The following is a 19,912-nucleotide window of genomic DNA, read 5'->3' on the forward strand; positions in this document are numbered from 1 at the left end:
TCTTTGCGCAAAAATGTTCTGGGTAAATCAAGTGGATTCTGCTAGATTTCCCCTACTTTGGTCTCTAGTATAAGATAAAGAGAAGGAAGGGGATCCCTGGGTGGCTCAGCCGTTTAGCGCCTGTCTTCAGCCCAGGGAGTGATCCTGGAGTCCCAGGGTCGAGTCCCACATCAGGCTCCCTGCATGGAGCCTGCTTCTCCCTCTGCCGTGTCTCTGCCTCTCTCTCTCTCTCTCTCTGTGTCTCTCATGAATAAATAAATAAAATCTTAAAAAAAGAAAAAGAGAAGGAAACATCAAAGACAAGAGTTTCTCATTGTAAAATATACAATGACCCAGGAGGAAATCAAGGTTTTGGTCCAAAGCTTATTCATTTTGGGGCCCCCTTTTAAGGAAAGAATATAAAAATATACATATAATATTAGATACAAAAGTGAATATCTAAAGTGAGAAAAAATCATAATCCATTAAAAGTTTTTTTAAGTGGACAAATACTGTGGCAAATATACCTTCAGGAGACCCTCAGTGAGTCATGCCTTGTATGATGCTCTGCCCTTAAATGCAGAGGAATCTGTGACTGGCTTCTTACCAGAACAGGCAACGGTCACGAGATCACCCCATGATTACATTTCCTTACGTAAGAATCTGTCTTAGCTAACCAGAGAGACTCTCCTACTGGCTGTGAAGAAGCAAGCTGAAGTGTGAACTACCTATGGAAAGGGCCTGGTAGCAAGGACCTGCGGGCCTCCATCCCACATCTGCAAGAAACTGATCTCTGCCAGCACCCAGAGCTTGGAGGAGAATCCAAACCTCAGCTGAGCTCACAGCCACAGCCAACACTGCTACAGCCTTCTGGGACCCCAAGCAGAGCACTCAGCTAAGCTGTGCCAGACTTCCAACCCCTGGAAACTGCAGATAACAAATGTGTGTTGTTTCAGACTGCTAAATTTATAGTATGTCACATGGCTATAGAAAACCAATATGAATACCACTTATTTCACAAAATAACACATTTTTATTAATTAGCTGCCTGGTATACCTCTAGTATACCTTGCTGCTGATTTGTTTGCCATGTACTCTTTGATTATCTCATAACACCTGCCAATGATTCTCTAATACTTCCTATAGTGAATAAAAAACAATTTAGTCTTGTCCTCTAGCATAATCGGTCCAAATTTCTCTTTTATTGAAAGTTTAGAAGGGTTTTTTCCGCTTCATAATGACGTGACATTATTAGTAACAAAAGTTTTAGGACTATTGTCAAATTTAGGAAATCTTTATTGAACTTCCTTGTAAGAAGGTCTAAGATCTAGAAGAAACTTCCAGACCAGTCTCTTGCTCCGTAGGTCTCAACCCTTGTTTCCCCTCCACGGCACACACATTTTCAGAGCCAGGTGCCATTTTCAAGACAACATTCACACCACGATATACTCCTGGCCCTGCACCTCATGTCACAGTGCCAGATGAGTCAGCAGAGTGGGTGGTGGGTATATTCCTGGAAGCCATTCCTCTAGTGGGAACGCTGGTAATAACCACATACCAACATGACTCCAAACCACATAAATATATTCCACTAATTCCCAGCTAAACATATCCTAATTCAGCTTCACTCAGCTAGATCCCAAAAATGGCCATCACCACTCCAATACCATCCAACATTAGAGGAAGTTGGACAGAGGGCAAGTCTAGTGAAAATAGATCTATCTAAACAGAAAGATAATGATCAGAACCGAGCGTGGTTAAAGGTATCTCCCTTTCACAAATTTTGTAAAGCACACACCTGTGTGAGCTTATGCAAGCTCTAGTCAGAACACTCTTACCTATAGTATCAGCCAAGGGCCATCAGGCAGGGACATTTGTTGCCATGGAAATCAAAACTGTGTTGTCACATTGGACTCGGGACCAGTTCCATTATCTACATTAAGTGATACAAATTTGAGGCAAGGACAGTGAGAGCTTTCCTTTGCTGCATGGGAGAGAACTAGAGAGAACCAGATGTCTATCACTTGAGGAAAGACTCTTATGACAACTTAGCTCTCCCTTTCAGTATCTCTCCAAATGGACTTTACAAAGCTAATTATCTGACCTGTTCTTTAGAAACAGCCTCTTCTCCTGTTCGTGTCAGAAAGAAAGCTCAAAGGATGATGGGAATCGTGCGAGCAAGGACCCCCTCACATTCCTGCCACAGTTGAAATTCCTTACCAAAAATCAGCAAAGTTTTATGCTGGTTAGACCCCCTAAAAAGCTATTCAGAAACCATGTTAACACAAATTTGCCCCATAATCATCCATGCGTGTGAGGCAATGAGCACATGGACACAGCTGGAAAAGGGACATTGTTACAGCGGACTCCATGACAAAAGCCACCTGTGCCTGGCAATGTCTTACCTCATCATACATGAACTGAAGAGTCAGGGCCGACTTGCCAACCCCTCCACTGCCGACCATGATCACCTTGTGAAGGGCCAAGGAGCTCTGGCTCTTACTCTTGTTCGCAGCCATCTTGCTGATTTTCTAAGGTTGCAACACACGAACAAAAGACCTAGTTGAAGAGCTGCCAATGAACAAGACAAAGACTTAGAAGCAGTTTGATTTCTACCCAATTAAAATTAAATGAAATCCATATGCACCAGAAAAGCCAACCCAGACATTTCAATAGAGAAATAAATCTTCTAGGTTCCACAGAGATAAAACAATCCCTCCAACAACCCCACAAGTCATTTACCACAGCAGAGCCAGAGAGAGAGCAGAATGGAGAGAGAAAAAAATAGGTATGCACATCCAATGTGTGTATCACTGGGGCAGGTGGGGAAGGACAACCTGCCACTAAAAATCTATTAGGTCCTCAAAGTGCTTCACCCAGGGCAGAGTGACCAAAGAGCTCCCAGTCCCACCTTTCACCCCTACCCCAAGTCATCTGGAGCCCCAGAGAACACCAGCACTCAGGGACCTCAATCTCCACCCCTTTATTCTACTCCTCACCTCCCCTTGTCCCTCTACCTCCTGACACACACACCCACACAGCCCCCCCCCACAGGCCATGGAAGTGCTCAAGAAGAGGAGGGCTAAGTGCAGCTTTTATAATAAGTACCCCTATGCGGCACATGACAGAGTTAAAAGAAGGAGAACGAAATTATTTTCCCCAAGTGCATTTAAAGTGATGAACTAAAATGAGCTAAACTCTCCTATAATTAACAGTTGATTAGTCAAAATCAGTTTACAATCAGACATGAGATAAAAAGAGATTGGGGGGGGGGGATCCCTGGGTGGCTCAGCAGTTTGGCGCCTGCCTTTGGCCCAGGGCGCGATCCTGGAGTCTCAGGATCGAGTCCCATGTCGGGCTCCTGGCATGGAGCCTGCTTCTTCCTCCTCCTGTGTCTCTGCCTCTCTCTCTCTCTCTATGTCTATCATAAGTAAATAAATAAATATTTTTTTAAAAGAGATGAGGGTCCCTGGAATTAATGGGAAGATAAAATTTTCCAAGTAGATACCTGGAACTTATTTTAACTCCAGTGCCAAATTTTATTTTAATCAATTTGTATGGAAAAGCCTATTTTACATAGACCACAGGGTAAAGAAAAGGACGTGGGGCTGGGCATCTCATGGGCCTGAGCCCAGGTCTGCTATTTGTGAGCTGGGAGACTTAGAACTACCTGATTTCCCCAAGCCAGTTTTTTACCTGCAAAAACCAACCATCATTTACCTTGTTCGATTCTCCTGAGGATTAAATAAGACAACACATGTGAATGACCTAATAAGCACAGTGCCTAGCACCCAGTAGGAACTTAACAAAGGCTGATTTCCTTCCTAGCAAACCTAACTTCCTAGCAATTCTAACTTTTTAAGATTTAAAACTTTTTTCTAATTACAGTATGATAGGCTCCTATTTCCATTACTGACAAAGTAACTTGAAAACATCACCACTAGAACAATAAATTAATACACATAGCACACACATAAATCATCCAGGCAAAATAAAGCAACATTGTTTTACATCAATGATTTCCATCCTTGGCTGCACAATGGAAATCACCTGGGTAGCTTTAAAAACATCCTGATGTGTGGGTCCCACCCCAGAGATTCTGATGGAATTGGCCTGGCATGCATCCTGGGCATGGGACTTCTAAAAGCTTCCCAGGTGATTATAGTGGATGCTCAAGATTGAAAAGTTCTCTTACATACACAGCTCAGTTCAAAAGAAAGAAAATCCCTACGGTAGTGCAAAAACTCAGGGCAATAAGAGCTGCTATTCCTGCAGTCCTGAATAGCTGCTGTTCTTGATAACTTCAGATTTCACAAACACACAGGGCTAGGAGACCAGATGCTCAGGCCAGGTGGGAGTTAGAACTGAGACACGAAGGCCCTTGGAGGAACACACTTAAGGTAAAGAATAAACTAGAAAAACATTTGTTGACCAACAGGAGACAATGACAAGGAAGTCTGTCTGACTGAGCCCCAGCTGCATGGAAGTATACCTAGAAAATATGTGACCACAACACTTCTCCAAAGCCAAGAAATTAACATAAAAAGCAGTCCCAGGCTGGTCATGGTGCCAGAACACAAGGCAGAATGATTAACAAAACCTCTCTGGGGCGACAACATACACTGAGAGGTCAGGACACTCATAGCTAAAACTCACAGGTAGGAGGTCCACAATTCCAACCTACAACACACCTAAGAATATCACCATACATGGGAGTCCACATCCATAACAAGCAGGACTTTTTGGACAATTATAAAAAGTATAATTTGAGCATTTTTAAAAGATTTTACTTATTTACTTGACAAAGAAAGAAGAGAGCATATGTAGGGGAAGCAGAAGAGGGAGAAGCAGGCTCCCTGCTGAGCAGGGAGCCCAATGTGGAGCTCAATCCCAGGACCCTGGGGTTATCACCTAAGCCAAAGTCAGATGCTTAACCAACTGAGCTATCCAGGTGCCCCATAATTTGAGCATTTTTAATAAAGCCAAAATCAAAATATTAGAAAAATGGCATTATCAAAAGACCAGGAGTTGAACAAGAACCCCTCTGAATGTCTAAAATATTTTTTAAGTACTTAAAACAAAAAGTTATAAAACCATAGGGGAGAAAAAAAAAACCTATCATTTTTTTTTCTCTACCTATCTTTGGCTCATTAGCTGGGGCCTGAAGATTTAACTGACAAAAAACAGATTAACAAAAGAAAAACAAACAGGAGCTTATTACTGTGAGCATCTCACATACACACACAAATTCAGTGATGAGTAACTCAAATGGGGTGGTTAGAACTTCGGCTTACATAGCATCTTAACAAAATAATAATAAATTTTATAGAGAAGTGACAAGACCAAAAAACAAAAGACTCTGCACTTCTAGGGGTAACAAACTATGGAAAGGCAAATACTATATAAAGGAAATTGATGGATGATAAGAACTGGTGAGTAGGGTGTGTTATGCAGGCTCCTCCAGTGCCTTCTCTGGGCTGCTAAGAATCTTCAGCTCTCAAGGATAGTTCTGCCCTCCTGGTAGAAAGGGAAGGCACAGAATCTTATTTTGGTCTGTTACTTTTCAACTGCCTTCAGCTCAATATGCCTCCAGCATATTTTGGGATGGCATCCTCTGAACCCTTTCAATTCTTAATAAAAAATTTAGGAAATAGGAGGTTCTGGTTGGCTCAGGTGGTGGAGAACTCAACTCTTGATCTCAGGGCTATGAGTTCAAGCCCTGTGTTAGGTACAGAGATGACTTAAAATTTAAGAAATATCTAAACTGTCTCTGAAAGAGAAAAATATCATTCATGAGTCTGCCAGGCAGAGATATTCACTATTAACAGTAGACATCCTGCCAGTATTCTAATCTATATATTCCTATATATAAGACCTATTTGAGATCATATTTGTGTAGTTCTCATGTTCTCTCTCACGTATTATATCCATCTGTCTCCTCAGAGCAGACTGAACAGAATTAAACCTTTCCTTGATTTAAGGACCATCGTCAGCATGAAATCAGTTATGTGAGCAGCCTTGGGCTGTGGTGAGAAGGATCAGATGTCCGCTTCTTCTGTGCCTTCACAGGACCTCAGTTTACTTGCCTATGCCAGTCTTCTTTCCACTGCTCCTTTTCTAATTATGTGCTTTTTAATAAGTGTTCTAAGCAATTAACTAGATAATTAAGCACATTTGAATTGTGACTAAAATAGAATAAATGGGATAAGGCGTGGGCTTCCCCAAAAGGCTTTACTTTAGGAAAGTGAAACAACTTTTGACCTAATTTCTGGTCCACAAGTGTTTTCCAGAGAGCTAAGGTTGGTGCATGAGGTTGGAACCTCCAGACTATCCATCACATAATTTCTTTAAAGCAACCTTGCTCCTGTGAATTATTATAGTTGTATGAAAATGGAGAAATAATCTTCCAGGTTGGGGTGGGGAAGGTTTTCAAACCCATGTAGACATATATCTAATTCTGAGCTGTTATTTTCCAAAAACAAAGTCAACTTTTCTAGAGGAAATCACAATAAATGAACTGAAGACTATTCAGCAAATCTAAAGACGTCTGCCAAAGTATCTGTGCTCAAAAACTGAATAACCACAGTGGATATTTCCAACCTACATAAAACTGCTTTGATCAACTTGACCTGATGAAGGGAAAGACAGGATAAAAGCAGAAGGGCTAGCCAAGTGCCCATGACCAAATCAATCCTGGAAACTGGAAATGCCCACCTCCAGGCTCCTGACATTGGCCATTGTCAGTCTACCTGTTGTTTTTGTTCTTACTTGTACTGAGAGTGTTCCAGAAACATGGTCTTTGACTCAAGAAACTGTAAGTCTAGCAATTTAATAAATCCTGTGGCAGAACGATGCAAGTCAAGGGGTGCTCTGAGAACACAAAGGAGGGATGTCTAAATCAGACTAGAAAGTCAGGCAAATTCTCCCAAAGGGAGCAACTTAGGAACTGGGATTTGAAAGAGTGGATTTGATAAAGAGAGGAAGAGAAATAACAGGAAGAAAACAAAGCAGCGCAGTTGAGGAAGTGCATGCTGATGATTTAATGCTTATAATTGATATGCCTACTCAACAAATGTGTTATTAAAAAAAAAAAGAAAACAAAAAACAAAAAAAAATGTGTTCTTAAAAAATAATACAAGTATCCTTTTCACCCCAACATTTTATGAAGTTTCAAACTTTTAGCAAAGTTGAGCAAACTGCACAGCAAGTCCATATACCCACCACCTGGACTCTCCAGTTAGCGTTTTGCTCCATTTGCTTTACCACAATCCCCATTATTTGGCATCCCTCTTCCTATCCATCAATCCATCTTACTCTTCTGATGCATTTCCATGTAAGCTGTAGACATCAGTACACTTCATCCCTGACTTTGGCGGAGACATCATTTTTTACGCAGCAATCATACTCTCCCCCCCACATACACACACACACACACAAACACACTGCCTTCACTAACAATTTCAGAACTCTCTCTAAAGGGTTAGCAATCCTCCTAACTATGTGGGTTCCTGGCCAATACATGAAGCCACAACACAGACTTTCCATAAGGGGAATGAAGGCCCATAACACCAAATCCTGGCATGGCTCTCACTGGGTCAGAAGTCTTTTACAAGGAACTTGAGAAACACACCAGTGAACACCCTTTACTATGTCTCCACCTACTAACAGGAAAGCTCAGCAGTTAGATTCCTTTTTGTTCAAAAAACATTTAAGTGCTACCTTGTGCCAAGCCGTGGGTCTCTGCCTTAGAGAACTTAATCCCCTAAGGAAAGACATACAACTAAAGCATTTTAATAGACTTTCTCACATTCAGTGATGAACACAGTACAAGACATAATGGAAAGCATAATGAACTCCGGGAAGAGAGAATCAGGAAAGGCTTCAGAATTGAAGAAGAGTTCACTCAGCAGACAAAGAGTGAGAGAGGGGAGCTTTCCACGCATAACTGAGAGCACATGCTAAGGAAAAAAGCATGAAACATAATAGCAGGTACCAGGTATCACATGATATTGAGAAGACAGTTTCATCTATAAACGAGCGTGACATGCCATCTTGAGAAACCTACCTGGGAGGAAATAGGAGGCCACTGCGAGGTGTGTACTCCTGCCCAAGTGACCATGTAAAGCATTGGATCAATAAGAATAAACAGGGCAGCCCCTGGTGGCGCAGCGGTTTGGCGCCGCCTGCAGCCCAGGGTGTGATCCTGGGGACCAGGGATCGAGTCCCATGTCGGGCTCCCTGCATGGAGCCTGCTTCTCCCTCTGCCTGTGTCTCTGCCTCTCTCTCTCTCTCTCTCTCTCTGTGTGTGTGTGTGTCTCTTGTGAATGAATAAATAAAATCTTTTTTAAAAAAAGAAAAAGAATAAAAACACATACTCCCATACAGAAAAATGAGACACCTCAAACTAAAAAAACTTCATTCAGATGGTTCAGCAGGGAGGCAAGTGTTGGGAAATGCTTTTCCTACGTCATGTTCTGTGATACATTAATATGAGACAAGGCTCTCTACAATTCAGCATTAATTCAAAGACTAGAACACATTCACTTGAGAAGAAAAGTTATTAAAGCAAATCACAATATATAAACCACACAAATGCATGTTAGAATGAAGGAGTGTTTTCTAGTGGCCCTTAGTCCCATAGGCTAATATAATCATCAGTCTTTGGTTAAACTGAGACTAGGAGAAAATGAGTTAGTAGGTAGAGTCAAAAAGCCACCCTGTCTGTAACAGAGTTATCAAGAAAATCAAATGAGGGGGATCCCTGGGTGGTGCAGCGGTTTAGCGCCTGCCTTTGGCCCAGGGCACGATCCTCGAGACCCGGGATCGAATCCCATGTCGGGCGCCTGGTGCATGGAGCCTGCTTCTCCCTCTGCCTATGTCTCTGCCTCTCTCTCTCTCTCTCTCTCTCTCTCTCTCTCTCTGTGTGTGTGTGTGTGTGACTATCATAAATAAATAAAAAATTTTTAAAAATTTTAAAAAATCAAATGAGAATTTGAAAATGCAGAAGAAAACTTACTCCTCCCGTCCCTCTCATAAAATTCCAAGTGTCCTAGGTAATATGGCCCACAAAAGCATATGAGGAAATTCTTAGACACTGTACACATGCAAAGAATTGCACTCAGCATTTTTTTCCAGATAATATAACTTGAAGGTAACCTAGATATTGCTAATAGGCCATAATCATAATACTTCAGTCTCCCAAAATATCATCCATGTTTTTAATATTTAAATAAGAATCCAAAAGGAAAGCAATCCTAAATCTGGGACAATTAAAGCACCAAAACAATTAAGGACAGTAATGACAACAGACCACTGAAAAATTAGGAATTAATGAATCCATACCTATAATAGGTATTAAATAAACAACGAAAGAGGTAGAGCTCTTGCTTCTAGTAGAACGCCAAAGGCAGACTGATAAATGCAGGGGGTACATCTGAGTTGGAAAATCAACATTTTCTAATTATTATAGTAAAGACTGGTCTGGGCAAGAATCATTAATAAATGCTAAATCTAAAGGGGAGATCTGGATGAGGAACAGGATATTTGCACGGTCTCCACATATTAGTTATGAATCAGAGTCTGCATTTTAACAAGCAGCACTACTTAAGTGTCAAGGCAAATCCCAATTATTCATAACACTTCCTGTTACGATCCAAATTCAGAACAATTTGATCTAAATTAGGGTCATGAAGAACCCTCCCAAAAAAAGCAGTGCTTTCAAATATGAAGTAACACAGGAAACAGATGGATTGCAAGGATTGTAATAAAAAAGTAAGACGCAATGACACTGCCTACTCAGTAGATGTCATATCTGTTAGTATTGAAAATCGACATGGAATCTTTTTCTTACATCTAACACCAAATTATTCAATAGTTGTAACAAAAAAAAAACTGAAGGACTGTACATGAGTGTGCCAGTGTGTGTTGGCAGCACTTCCCTTCCTGCGCTGAATCCCTGTATCACTGTCATTTTAACAAGACAAATTGTGGTTGGTTATTGGTCAGCAGTCTTAAAGGCACTCCTTGGGGAGAGAGATAGTGGCCTATTCCTATGTATGTCACCAGGACCTAGAACTCTGACCTCCAATGTATCAGAGACCTAGAACCACCCAGAGAGTAAATAAAGGAATGAATGAATCATGAGGAAAGGGTTTCAAGAAATGAAAACAAGGACACATTTTAAACGATTTTCCATGACGCATACTAGGCCACATTTCTCATCAGTGTTCCATTAAGGAAATAATGTCTTGAGTGTTCTATTGTGAACACTGATTCTAGACAGTACATCATTAAAGTAGCAGCCCTCCCCAGAGGTTCTTTTTATGGCTTAATAATAAATGCCATTAGTTACAAAAGTAATAGTAATTTAAAAACAATCCACATGCACACACACACTCAGGAGACAAGGTGAAAACACTGGTCAAAGATAGACAATTAAAGATCAGTAAAAATAGCAACTGAAATGGATTGAATTACCTCAAATTTGTTCACAATAATACTTTAAGTATTATTGGTCACCTTTGGAGGACTAGGAAAACAACGCATTATTTTGAAAATTGGTAAAGACAGAGAAAGAATTTAAAATGCACTATGTTTTTCCTATACACTGTACTAACAGGTGACTAAATACAGCTGATCCTTGAACAGCATGGGGGCCTTAGGGCACCACCCTCCCCCTACAGTTGAAACTCCACATATAACTTTTGATTCCCCCAAAATTTAATTACTAATAGCCTTTTGTTGACTAGAAGCCTTACATGAACCATTAAGTAACACATAGTTTGTATGTTATATGTAGTTATCTATACTGTATTCTTACAACAAAGTAAGCTAGAGAAAATGTTAAGAAAACCTTAAGGAAGATAAAACGCATTTACAGCACTGAACTGTATGTACCAAGAAAAATCCACATATAGTGGACCACACAGTGGTCCAGACTCATGAGCAGACTCATGTTGTTCAAGGGTCAACTCTAATGGATGAAACAAAGTTTCCCTTCACAACATCTTCTAACAAATCAAAGAATGACAGAATTTGGGCTACCACCATTTTGAAATTCCTCACAGATTAAGAAAATCTAGCCCTGAAAATCAAAGGCTGCTAACATTATTTAAAGAAAAAAAAAAAAAAGACAACTTGACATTATGAGCACTTTGAAAAAGATAACCATCAAGACGTAGTCTTGCAAAGAAAGCTTCTATATCTGACTGCTGATGTATGGGAAATAGAGGAGACAGGAATATGGTGAACATCACCACACAGGCACACACCATCAGGAACATAAAAACCAGAGTGGAGGGGCACCTGGGTGGCTTAGTGGTTGAGCATCTGCCTTTAGCTCAGGTCATGATCCTGGGGTCCTGGTATTGGGTCCTAAAGCAGGCTCCCTGCATGGAGCCTGCTTCTCCCTCTGCCTATGTCTCTGCCCCTCTCTCTGTTTCTTTCATGAATAAATAAATAAAATCTTTTTAAAAAGAAAACAGAGTGGAATAAGCCACCCAGTTTCTTCAACAAATACATTGCAAGATGAAAGAGAGATGGGGAGGGAAACCATAAGTTATGAGAGCTGAGACATAAAAGTAAGTGAAACATATGGACGTCAATTTGGATCCTTAACACGTACAAAAACTGGGAAAATCTTAAAGTTGACTGGATTTGATAATACTAAGGAATTCTTGTTTTTAAAAATTCCAAGTAATTTAACGTAATCTCATTACAAATGAAATGATATATGGGATTTGTCTCAGTTATCAAGGGGGAAAGGAGTTGGGATACAGATGAAATAAGACTGGCCATGAATTGATAATTTTTGAAGCTGACTGACAGGTGTAAGGTAGTTCATTATACTGTTCTCTGTACTTTTTTGTTTTAGATATTATTTATTTATTCATGAGAGACACAGAGAGAGAGGCAGAGACATAGGCAGAGGGAGAAGGCTCCCCTGCAGGGAGCCTGATGTGGAACTCAATCCCAGGACCCCAGAGCAACAACCTGAGCCAAAGGCAGATGCTCAACCACTAAGCCACTCAGGTGCTCCTGTTCTGTACTTTCATACATGTTTGAAAACTTTCACACTTAAAAATTCATAAAAAATAATGACAGAAATTTAGGTGCCTGGGTCCCACCCCCGTAGAGATTCCAATTCAGGAGTATGGTGCTCTGACACCTATGTTCTTAGGTTCCCCAGATGATTCCAATTCATGCCCAGCTTTGAAAACCAATCCGTTGGACTTGATACTCTTTGAGAACAGATCCTGTATCTCTTTTAACCACTGATTTACACATGACCTATTACAAAAAACATACTTAAATGTTAATTGAATTCATTAACTAAGGTTGGAGCCATTTTCTCACCCTTAATTCTCTAAGTAGAATACATATGGCACTATGGACCGACCTTCAAAAGAAATTCTTTTTTTTTTTTTTTAATTTTATTGATTTATTCATGAGAGACACAGAGAGAGAGGCAGAGACACAGGCAGAGGGAGAAGCAGGCTCCCTGCAGGGAGCCTAATGCAGGACTCAATCCCAGGACCCTGAGATCATGACCTGAGCCAAAGGCAGACACTCAACCGCTGAGCCACCCAGGTGCCCCTCACATGAAATTCTTATTTTCTATTAGTCAACAGTCTCACAATGAACACTCTCCTACCACCTTTGTTTTGGCAAGGGCCATGGTATGTTGCCATCTTAAGAAAACTGATTCACTTATCATAATCTGATTCAAAAATTTTTGGGAGTTTTCAAAAAAATGTTTTCACATGAGTTTTCTAGTATTGAGATGGTGATGATGAAATATAATCTAAAGTCATGCCGAGAGGCATTTACTTTTCAATCAGTCCACAAGTGAATGTTTTCCTCTTCATATTTCTCTCCTTAACTATAGGCCTTTTTCACACTATATATAGTCTTCTACTGAACTCCTGTTCTTCAACTTCAAGTACATTAATTTCCCTAATTTCACTCTACAGTTTTAAAGCCTTCAGAAATAGGGGAGCTGAGGAAATGAGAAAGAAATTTTTTAAAAGATTGTCTTGGGAAAGCATAGCATAATACCAAAGATAAGACAAAATAATCAAGGCTTAAAATGATAGACTCAAATAATGAAATACATTTAAGAAAAAAAAAGGAAATACATTTAAAGAAACAAAAAAAGTGATTGTGATTTGAAAATGCGTTCTTGGATTTTCACAAGTTAGAACAGTAGAGAAACTCTAAAAACCAGGAAAAGTTTTTTTAAAGACTTTACCAAATTCTATCAATATCTAAGTCTTAATCTTTACTAAATCAGGGTTGGAAGATTATTACCACATCTGCAACAACTTTTTGCAATCCTAGTTTGGATCATCTGCAAAAACAAATGGCTAAGCCCTGTTACATCATAAGTTCCAACTGAAATGCTTAGTTTTAATGGACACACTCACAGGACTGAATTACCACGAAGGCTTCTACGAAGCCTTCCAGCTCACCTCCAAAGTCAAAAAGCAGAGGACTACTTAAAGTATGTTAAGTATATTGAGAATAAAAGGCCCTTTTGGCAAACATACATCAGTAAAAATGAGTTTAAAAAAGATTTCACTAAATAACACACTTTACACAAATATGCAACTTAAGGGACTGTCTACCTAGCTTCTCTTTTCTAGAAACTGTTCCTCTCCACATGTAATAACTACATGGTTATTACAGGACAGGGGAGAGGGGTGAGGGAGGTAAGACATGCCAGATTAGTATGTGGCCATGTCCCTGGGACAAATCGACTGATCGCAAGGAGGGCACTTGCCCCAAGGTAGGGTATGGGTCAATACCGAGCAGCTAGGTCCATGATGGCTACAGCTGGGACAGGGAGCCCCAGGCCGAAGTAAGAGCACAGCAGCCCTCCTGTGGCCCTTTGGACAATGGACTGCCCTTCCCAAAAGAAGCACCTGCTCATTGATGGGATTTAGGAATGTCAAACTTCTGATTCTTTAAGAGATACGAGTAATTTGGAATTTTATGTAAAATCTCCCTCTTTAAATGTTAATAACTAAATCAATTTTAAAAACACTGTGAGCAAACAAAGCATGTCTGCAGGCCGCTCATTTTTGCAAACTGGCAGCTATGTTTTGTTGGCAAGTGGTGAAAGCCAACCTACAGCAAGAAGCAGAGACAAAGCCAGCACAGGGGGAGGAAACACGGGAACAGTCTTGGCAGCATTCAGGGGCTGGTTGCAGCTGCTCCTGAGTCCCGGCCTCATCCTGGGCCCCTTCCTTGGCTTGCTTTTTCATTTCCCTGCTGAGTCAGTGACATGCACTGGTGTCCACCCAATAAATCCCCCTTTGTGGTGTGAGCTCATATCCCTTACGTTTCTGTCACTTCCAACCAAGGGAGTCCCAACTGACTGTACGTAATGACTTTGAAAGCACACATACAATTCAAGTCCGGGGAATTGGACCCAGGAAAGGCCGGAGGGGAAATATCATGATACAAAAATACTTCATTCTGCATGAATAAGGCATGAGCTCTACAAAGAGCAAGATCCAGCTGAAGATGCTTCCAGGCAATTCAAATATTTTGCCCCCTTATATGATTAGGGGTCTGGTCCACAATGAAAGAAACCCCAACTAAAAGTAGCTTAAGGAAAATATTTATTGGCTCATGTAACCACATATTCAGGTAAAAGCTTGCTGCAGAGGCTCAGCTGAAGTCTCCAGAACCCACTTTCTCTCCCCCATCCCTAGGCTCCACCTTTCCCACCTCTCCCCTGCTACCCTTCCCAACCCTGAGCCTTTCCACAGTCATCATTCACAAACCCAATTCCTTTTCCTATACAACTTTCAACTTAAATGTCACTTCCTCAGAGAGGTCTTCCAGGACTCCTGCACCGCAGATAGCCCCTCTCTCATCTTCCATGTCGGCCCCTTGTCTTCTTTCACTGAACCGATCACAACTTGCAATTCCCTTCTTTTTCTGCATACTTTTTGCTTATTTCTTACACTACTATTAAGGGAAGCCTGTATCCAGGTCTGCCCTTTCCCTTCTTAAACTCTTGTGGACTCAATAGTCTTAGGACTATTTCCCTGTTACGGTATAAACCATGCTTCAGCCTAAAGAACATAAAGTTTACTCAATTTTATGGTCATCATAAAATCTAGAATACTGTGCAAACTTAACACTTGGATTCATCCATTTCGTATTTCCATTACTGATGGCCAAAAGCCTAAAAAGTTTAAGCCATCATTTCCTCGTTCCAAAAGCCAAGCTTGGCAAATGGATGATGTTAATTTCTATTCTTTTAAGCTTTTGTGGATTTATCACTGAAGACTTTGACTCTCTTAAGGTTCTTATTTAAGTATTTATTTGAACTTATTATGGGGTTCTCATTATTATTCAATTGGTAGTGACTTTTTGGACTGACCATCTCTCCTAGGACTTTGCATTCTGAGAAAGGGCCATAGCCCCTTGCAGGAGCGAGCACAACTTGATGGGGTTAGTGACCAGAATAACACAATACGTGGCTCAGAGCCTCTCAGCCCTTGGTACTTACTGCTGGTCACCTAGTGAAGAATGTGTATGGGTTACCTAACAATCTCTCCATGGACACAAACTCACCAGGGCTATGACTGAACCTCTACTAAATCTTTCTATTAAAATGAAGACACTCGGTCTTGACTTCTCTATTTGGTAAATTTGTATTTTCTTACTGCTTTTCATTGACTAGGGCACTCGGGCAGTGACAGTCCCAGAAAAGACACAATATGTCATCACAGTTCTCGGAGCTTCTCTTTTGTTGTGCTCAGCCTTGCCTACACATGTTCTCTTAAAGAAGGAAACTCAATTTTCCCCTCCCCTTGTGCAACTGCTATTGTCATTAGCCCCAGTGGATAGAATCTTTTTATATTGTTATACATGTATGACTCAGTTTCCATGTCTATAAAAATAAGGAAGTTGAATTAAATGGTCTAAGCTCCTTTCCAGTCTTTTGCTTTTTTTTTTTTTCCTGAAACCAAATCTGCAAAATAACTTAAATCAGTGCTCCTGAGAGTGCTGAGGGCAATTTGTTTTAGGTCTTCCTGCTCCTAATGAGTATCTCTTTATATGTTCTCCCACCAAAACACACATCCCCCCCACACACACACACACCCCTAAATTAACTAAAACAAAAACCAGAGAGCTCTGAAGTCGCTCACCATCAGCACTCTGCTTCTAGTTTGTACCCTTATGCACGTGTCATTCCTTCTAAGAGGACTGTTCTTCCTCCTGATGGAGGATTACCCGTAACTTAACACTTAGCCTAAATACTTCCTTTGCTCCTTCCTGGATGTCCCCCAGCAAGGCTGACCCTCCCATAAGTGGGTCCCAGGGCCTGCCGATAAGCCTACTGTGGCACTGAGATGTAAACTGGTCATTTCCTCTTAGATGAAGTCTATCTGTCCCACGACACTGAGGGCTGCCCATTCGTCTTTGTGTGCCCAGCATGCCTGGTACTTAGGAGATGCTCAGTACTTGGATAAAATAATCGAATTCTCCATCTGGGTTGAGGGGTCCAGTCTCAAGAGGATATTTGGTAACTGGTAAACTCTGAAAAGCTAATTCATTTATATGATGACTTTCCTAGACTTCTTAAGCAACTAAACTACAAGTGGGAGGTAATTTGCAAGCTCCGATTTTTTTTTAAAGTATACACCTATTTATGAAATAAAGTCCTCTCCCACCATACCCTCGCCCCCAGTGTTATCAGGAGCTTTCACTGGTCTTGGAGAGGTCGACCAATTTATACACACTTCTGTTCCTTTCAGCTGCAAAGGCAGCCTCAGAGACATCAGAACCCCTTCATCTCTCAGTAGCTGAAGGTCAAAATTTGGAACTAGCCTCTGTTCTGACTTACCCAAATGCAATCCAGTTCAGGGATGTACTACTATTATTTCTACTTCTACAGCACCAACTAGCATATCACATGCACTCCAGCAGAGCTTGGAGAATTACAAGGTCACTTACCCAGTCTACAGCAGGGCTAGAACCCAGCAGTCTGGCTTCTGAGCCCCAAAGATAATCAGCAAAAATTTGATTATATAGGATTTGAAAATTTGGCTTCTGCAGCATGTGACTTCTGCCATTATCACCCCTAGTTTTAAAGCTCTGTAGATTTTAACATCTTTATATGTTATTTCTACTGCAGTAGTGAAGATTTGTGATTCACTGGTAAGAACAGTTTACATTTTCTTTTAGTAAACAAATTTGGAATAGAATGGCTTCTAGAAAATTCAAGCCATTACTGAAAAGCAGTCAGCACTCCCGCACAATTAACTGTCCCAGGGGCAACTCCTATTTTCATTTTAATGTTATCCTTTCAGACTTTGTCTCTACTTACACAAACATGTATGTGTGTTAACAAAAATGACAGATCTTTATTACATATATGAAATTTCTAACTTTTATTAATAAAATGTATATTTGGAAATTTTTAAAAATTAAAGCTCATTACAGAACTGAGGTAGGGTAGGGAAGACCTTCAAACACCATGTGAAATACTGGAATTTTTATCAACACAGAACTAAAAATCAGAAAGTTAGTGAAGGGGCTCCTGAGTCGCTCAGTCAGTTGAGCGTCTGTCTTCAGCTCAGGTCATGATCCTGGGGTCCTGGGATTGAGTCCTGCATCAGGCTCCCTGCTCAGCTGGGGGTCTGCTACTCCCTCTGCCCTTCCTTTCTATTTGTGTTTTCTCTCTCGAATAAATAAATAAAATCTTTTTAAAAATTCCGTTAAAGACAGAAAGGCACAGGCAACCATGGGACAAGTTCTAGGAGGAACTACATAACAAAAAGGCAGTTCTTATATACCCCAAAGGACGGAAAGCAGGGATTTGAACAGATCTGTCCTCCCACATTCATGACAGTACTGTTCACAACAGCTGAAAGTGAAAGCAACCAGTGTCCACTGATGAATGAATGGAAAACCCAATGTGGTCTCTATCCATATAAGGGGATATTATTCAGTCTTAAATGGGAATGAAATTCTGACAGAAGCTGCAACATGGATGAACCTTGAGGACATGAGGCTAAGTGCAGAAAGCCAGTAGAAGCCACAAAGGGACAAAACTATATAATTCCACTTCTCTTAGGCACCAGAAAGAGTGGATTCATAGAGATGGAAAGCTGAAGAAGAGTGGTTGCCAGGGGCCAGGGGAGGAGAGGACAGGAGTTCGTGTTTAACGAGCACAGAGTTCCACAATGGGATGATGAAAAGTGTTTTGGAGATGGATGGTGGTGTGATTGCACTACACTGTGAATGCACTTAATGCCACAGAACTATACACTTAAAAATCACTAAACTGACAGAGCGGCACCTGGCTGGCTCAGCCAGTAAAGCATGTGGTGACTCTTGATCTCGGGGTCATGAGTTTAAGCCCCACACTGGGTGTAGAGCTTACTTTTTAAAAAATCCTAAAATGACAAATCTTATACCATGTCTATTTTACCACAACTTTTTTAAGTAGTTCTATACCAGACGCCTGGGTGGCTCAGTTGACTGAGCGTCTGCCTTTAGCTCAGGTCATGATCCCGGGGTCCTGGGATCAAGTTCTGCATCGGGCTCCCTGCTCAGCAGGGAGTCTGCTTCTCCCTTTACCTCTCCCCCCACTCCTGCTCTCTCTCTCTTGCTCCCTATCTCTCAAATAAATACTTCATTTAAAAAATCTTTAAAGTAGTTCTATACCAACTACAGTGTGGGACAGGAGAGAAAACAGCTTGAAGTCTGGAGTCTGCCATTGGGCAGCCAATGTCCTTCATTCTTTTAGTAAAGTTGCTTTTCTCAGCATGAGTCTCCTCTATTAAAATGCACAGAGGATGTGTATCCTCAGGGTAATTATGGAGACTAAATGAGAAAACACCTATCATAACACCTGGCTCTGGGGGCAGCCCGGGGTGGGGGTGGGGGGGCTCAGTGGTTTAGCGCCACCTTCAGTCCAGGTCCTGATCCTGGAGACCAGGGATCGAGTCCCATGTCAGGCTCCCTGCATGGAGCCTGCTTCCCCTCTGCCTGTGTCTCTGCCTCTCTCTCTCTCTCTCTCTCTCTCTGTGACTCTCATGAATAAATAAAATCTTAAAAAAAAAAAAAAAAAAACAAACACCTGGCTCTGAGTACTCAAGCACTGACCTGGTGTTTAGACATCATTCTGATATTCTAGAAAGTTCTGAGAAAGAAAATGGCCTGGCAGCCAAACCGATCTAAAGGCAGGATGAGCTGCCAGTCCTTAAAGAAGGACAAGCATAGGCCAGAGAGATTCTTCTGCCAAGACTCAGTCCTTTGCCGAAGTGATACCAGACCCGAACACTGCACTAGGAAGGAAGAGGCCTGGCCTCTGGACCTCATTCAGTCATTCACTGTATGACTAGGCAAGTCAGTCCACCCCACTTGGCCTCAATATTCACCCTATCTTTCAAGGTAACTGGGAAGGAACAAATGGGAAAATTCATACAAAAGGCTTCAGGGCCTCAGAAGCATTGTCAGTGTGGAAACAAGAGTAGGAGTATTATCAACAGAGGTTCTTCAGACCCTTCTCTCTTCTCTGTCACCCAAAAGACAATGTCACTTATCTTCAGAAGCATTGCCAGTGGGCATCTCAGGACCTACCCTAAATCTTCCCCCAGCAGCTCTGGAAATTTCTCTAACAGAACTAGTCCTTCAGGGCACCTGGAAGGCTCAGTGGCTGAATGTCTGCCTTCGGCTCAGAGCATGATCCCAGGGTCCTGGGATCAAGTCCTGCATTGGGCTCCCTGCACGGAGCCTGCTTCTCCCTCTGCCTATGTCTCTGTCTCTCTCTGGGTCTCTCATGAATAAATCAATAATCTTAAAAAAAAAAAAAAAAAAGGAAAAGAAATAGTCCTTCATTGTCTTCCCTGCTGGGCTGTGTGAAGGGTTAGGGAACCCATGACTGGGGAGCTACAGAGCCAGAACA

The 19,912-nt window shown here is 41.3% G+C and overlaps 1 protein-coding gene across 2 annotated transcripts in view; it reads right to left on the minus strand.

Annotated features, from left to right (window-relative positions):
- RALB (RAS like proto-oncogene B) overlaps positions 1–19,912 on the minus strand; it is a 48,047-nt gene that overhangs the window by 18,955 nt on the left and 9,180 nt on the right. For both annotated transcript variants that reach the window (XM_041739766.1, XM_041739767.1), the window contains one exon: positions 2,385–2,550. In XM_041739766.1, coding sequence (XP_041595700.1) covers positions 2,385–2,498 — 114 coding nt within the window. In that variant the 5' untranslated portion in view covers positions 2,499–2,550. The remainder of the gene's footprint in view (positions 1–2,384; positions 2,551–19,912) is intronic.

The sequence above is a fragment of the Vulpes lagopus genome, chromosome 24, assembly GCF_018345385.1.
Source record: "Vulpes lagopus strain Blue_001 chromosome 24, ASM1834538v1, whole genome shotgun sequence".
Lineage (NCBI taxonomy): Eukaryota > Metazoa > Chordata > Mammalia > Carnivora > Canidae > Vulpes > Vulpes lagopus.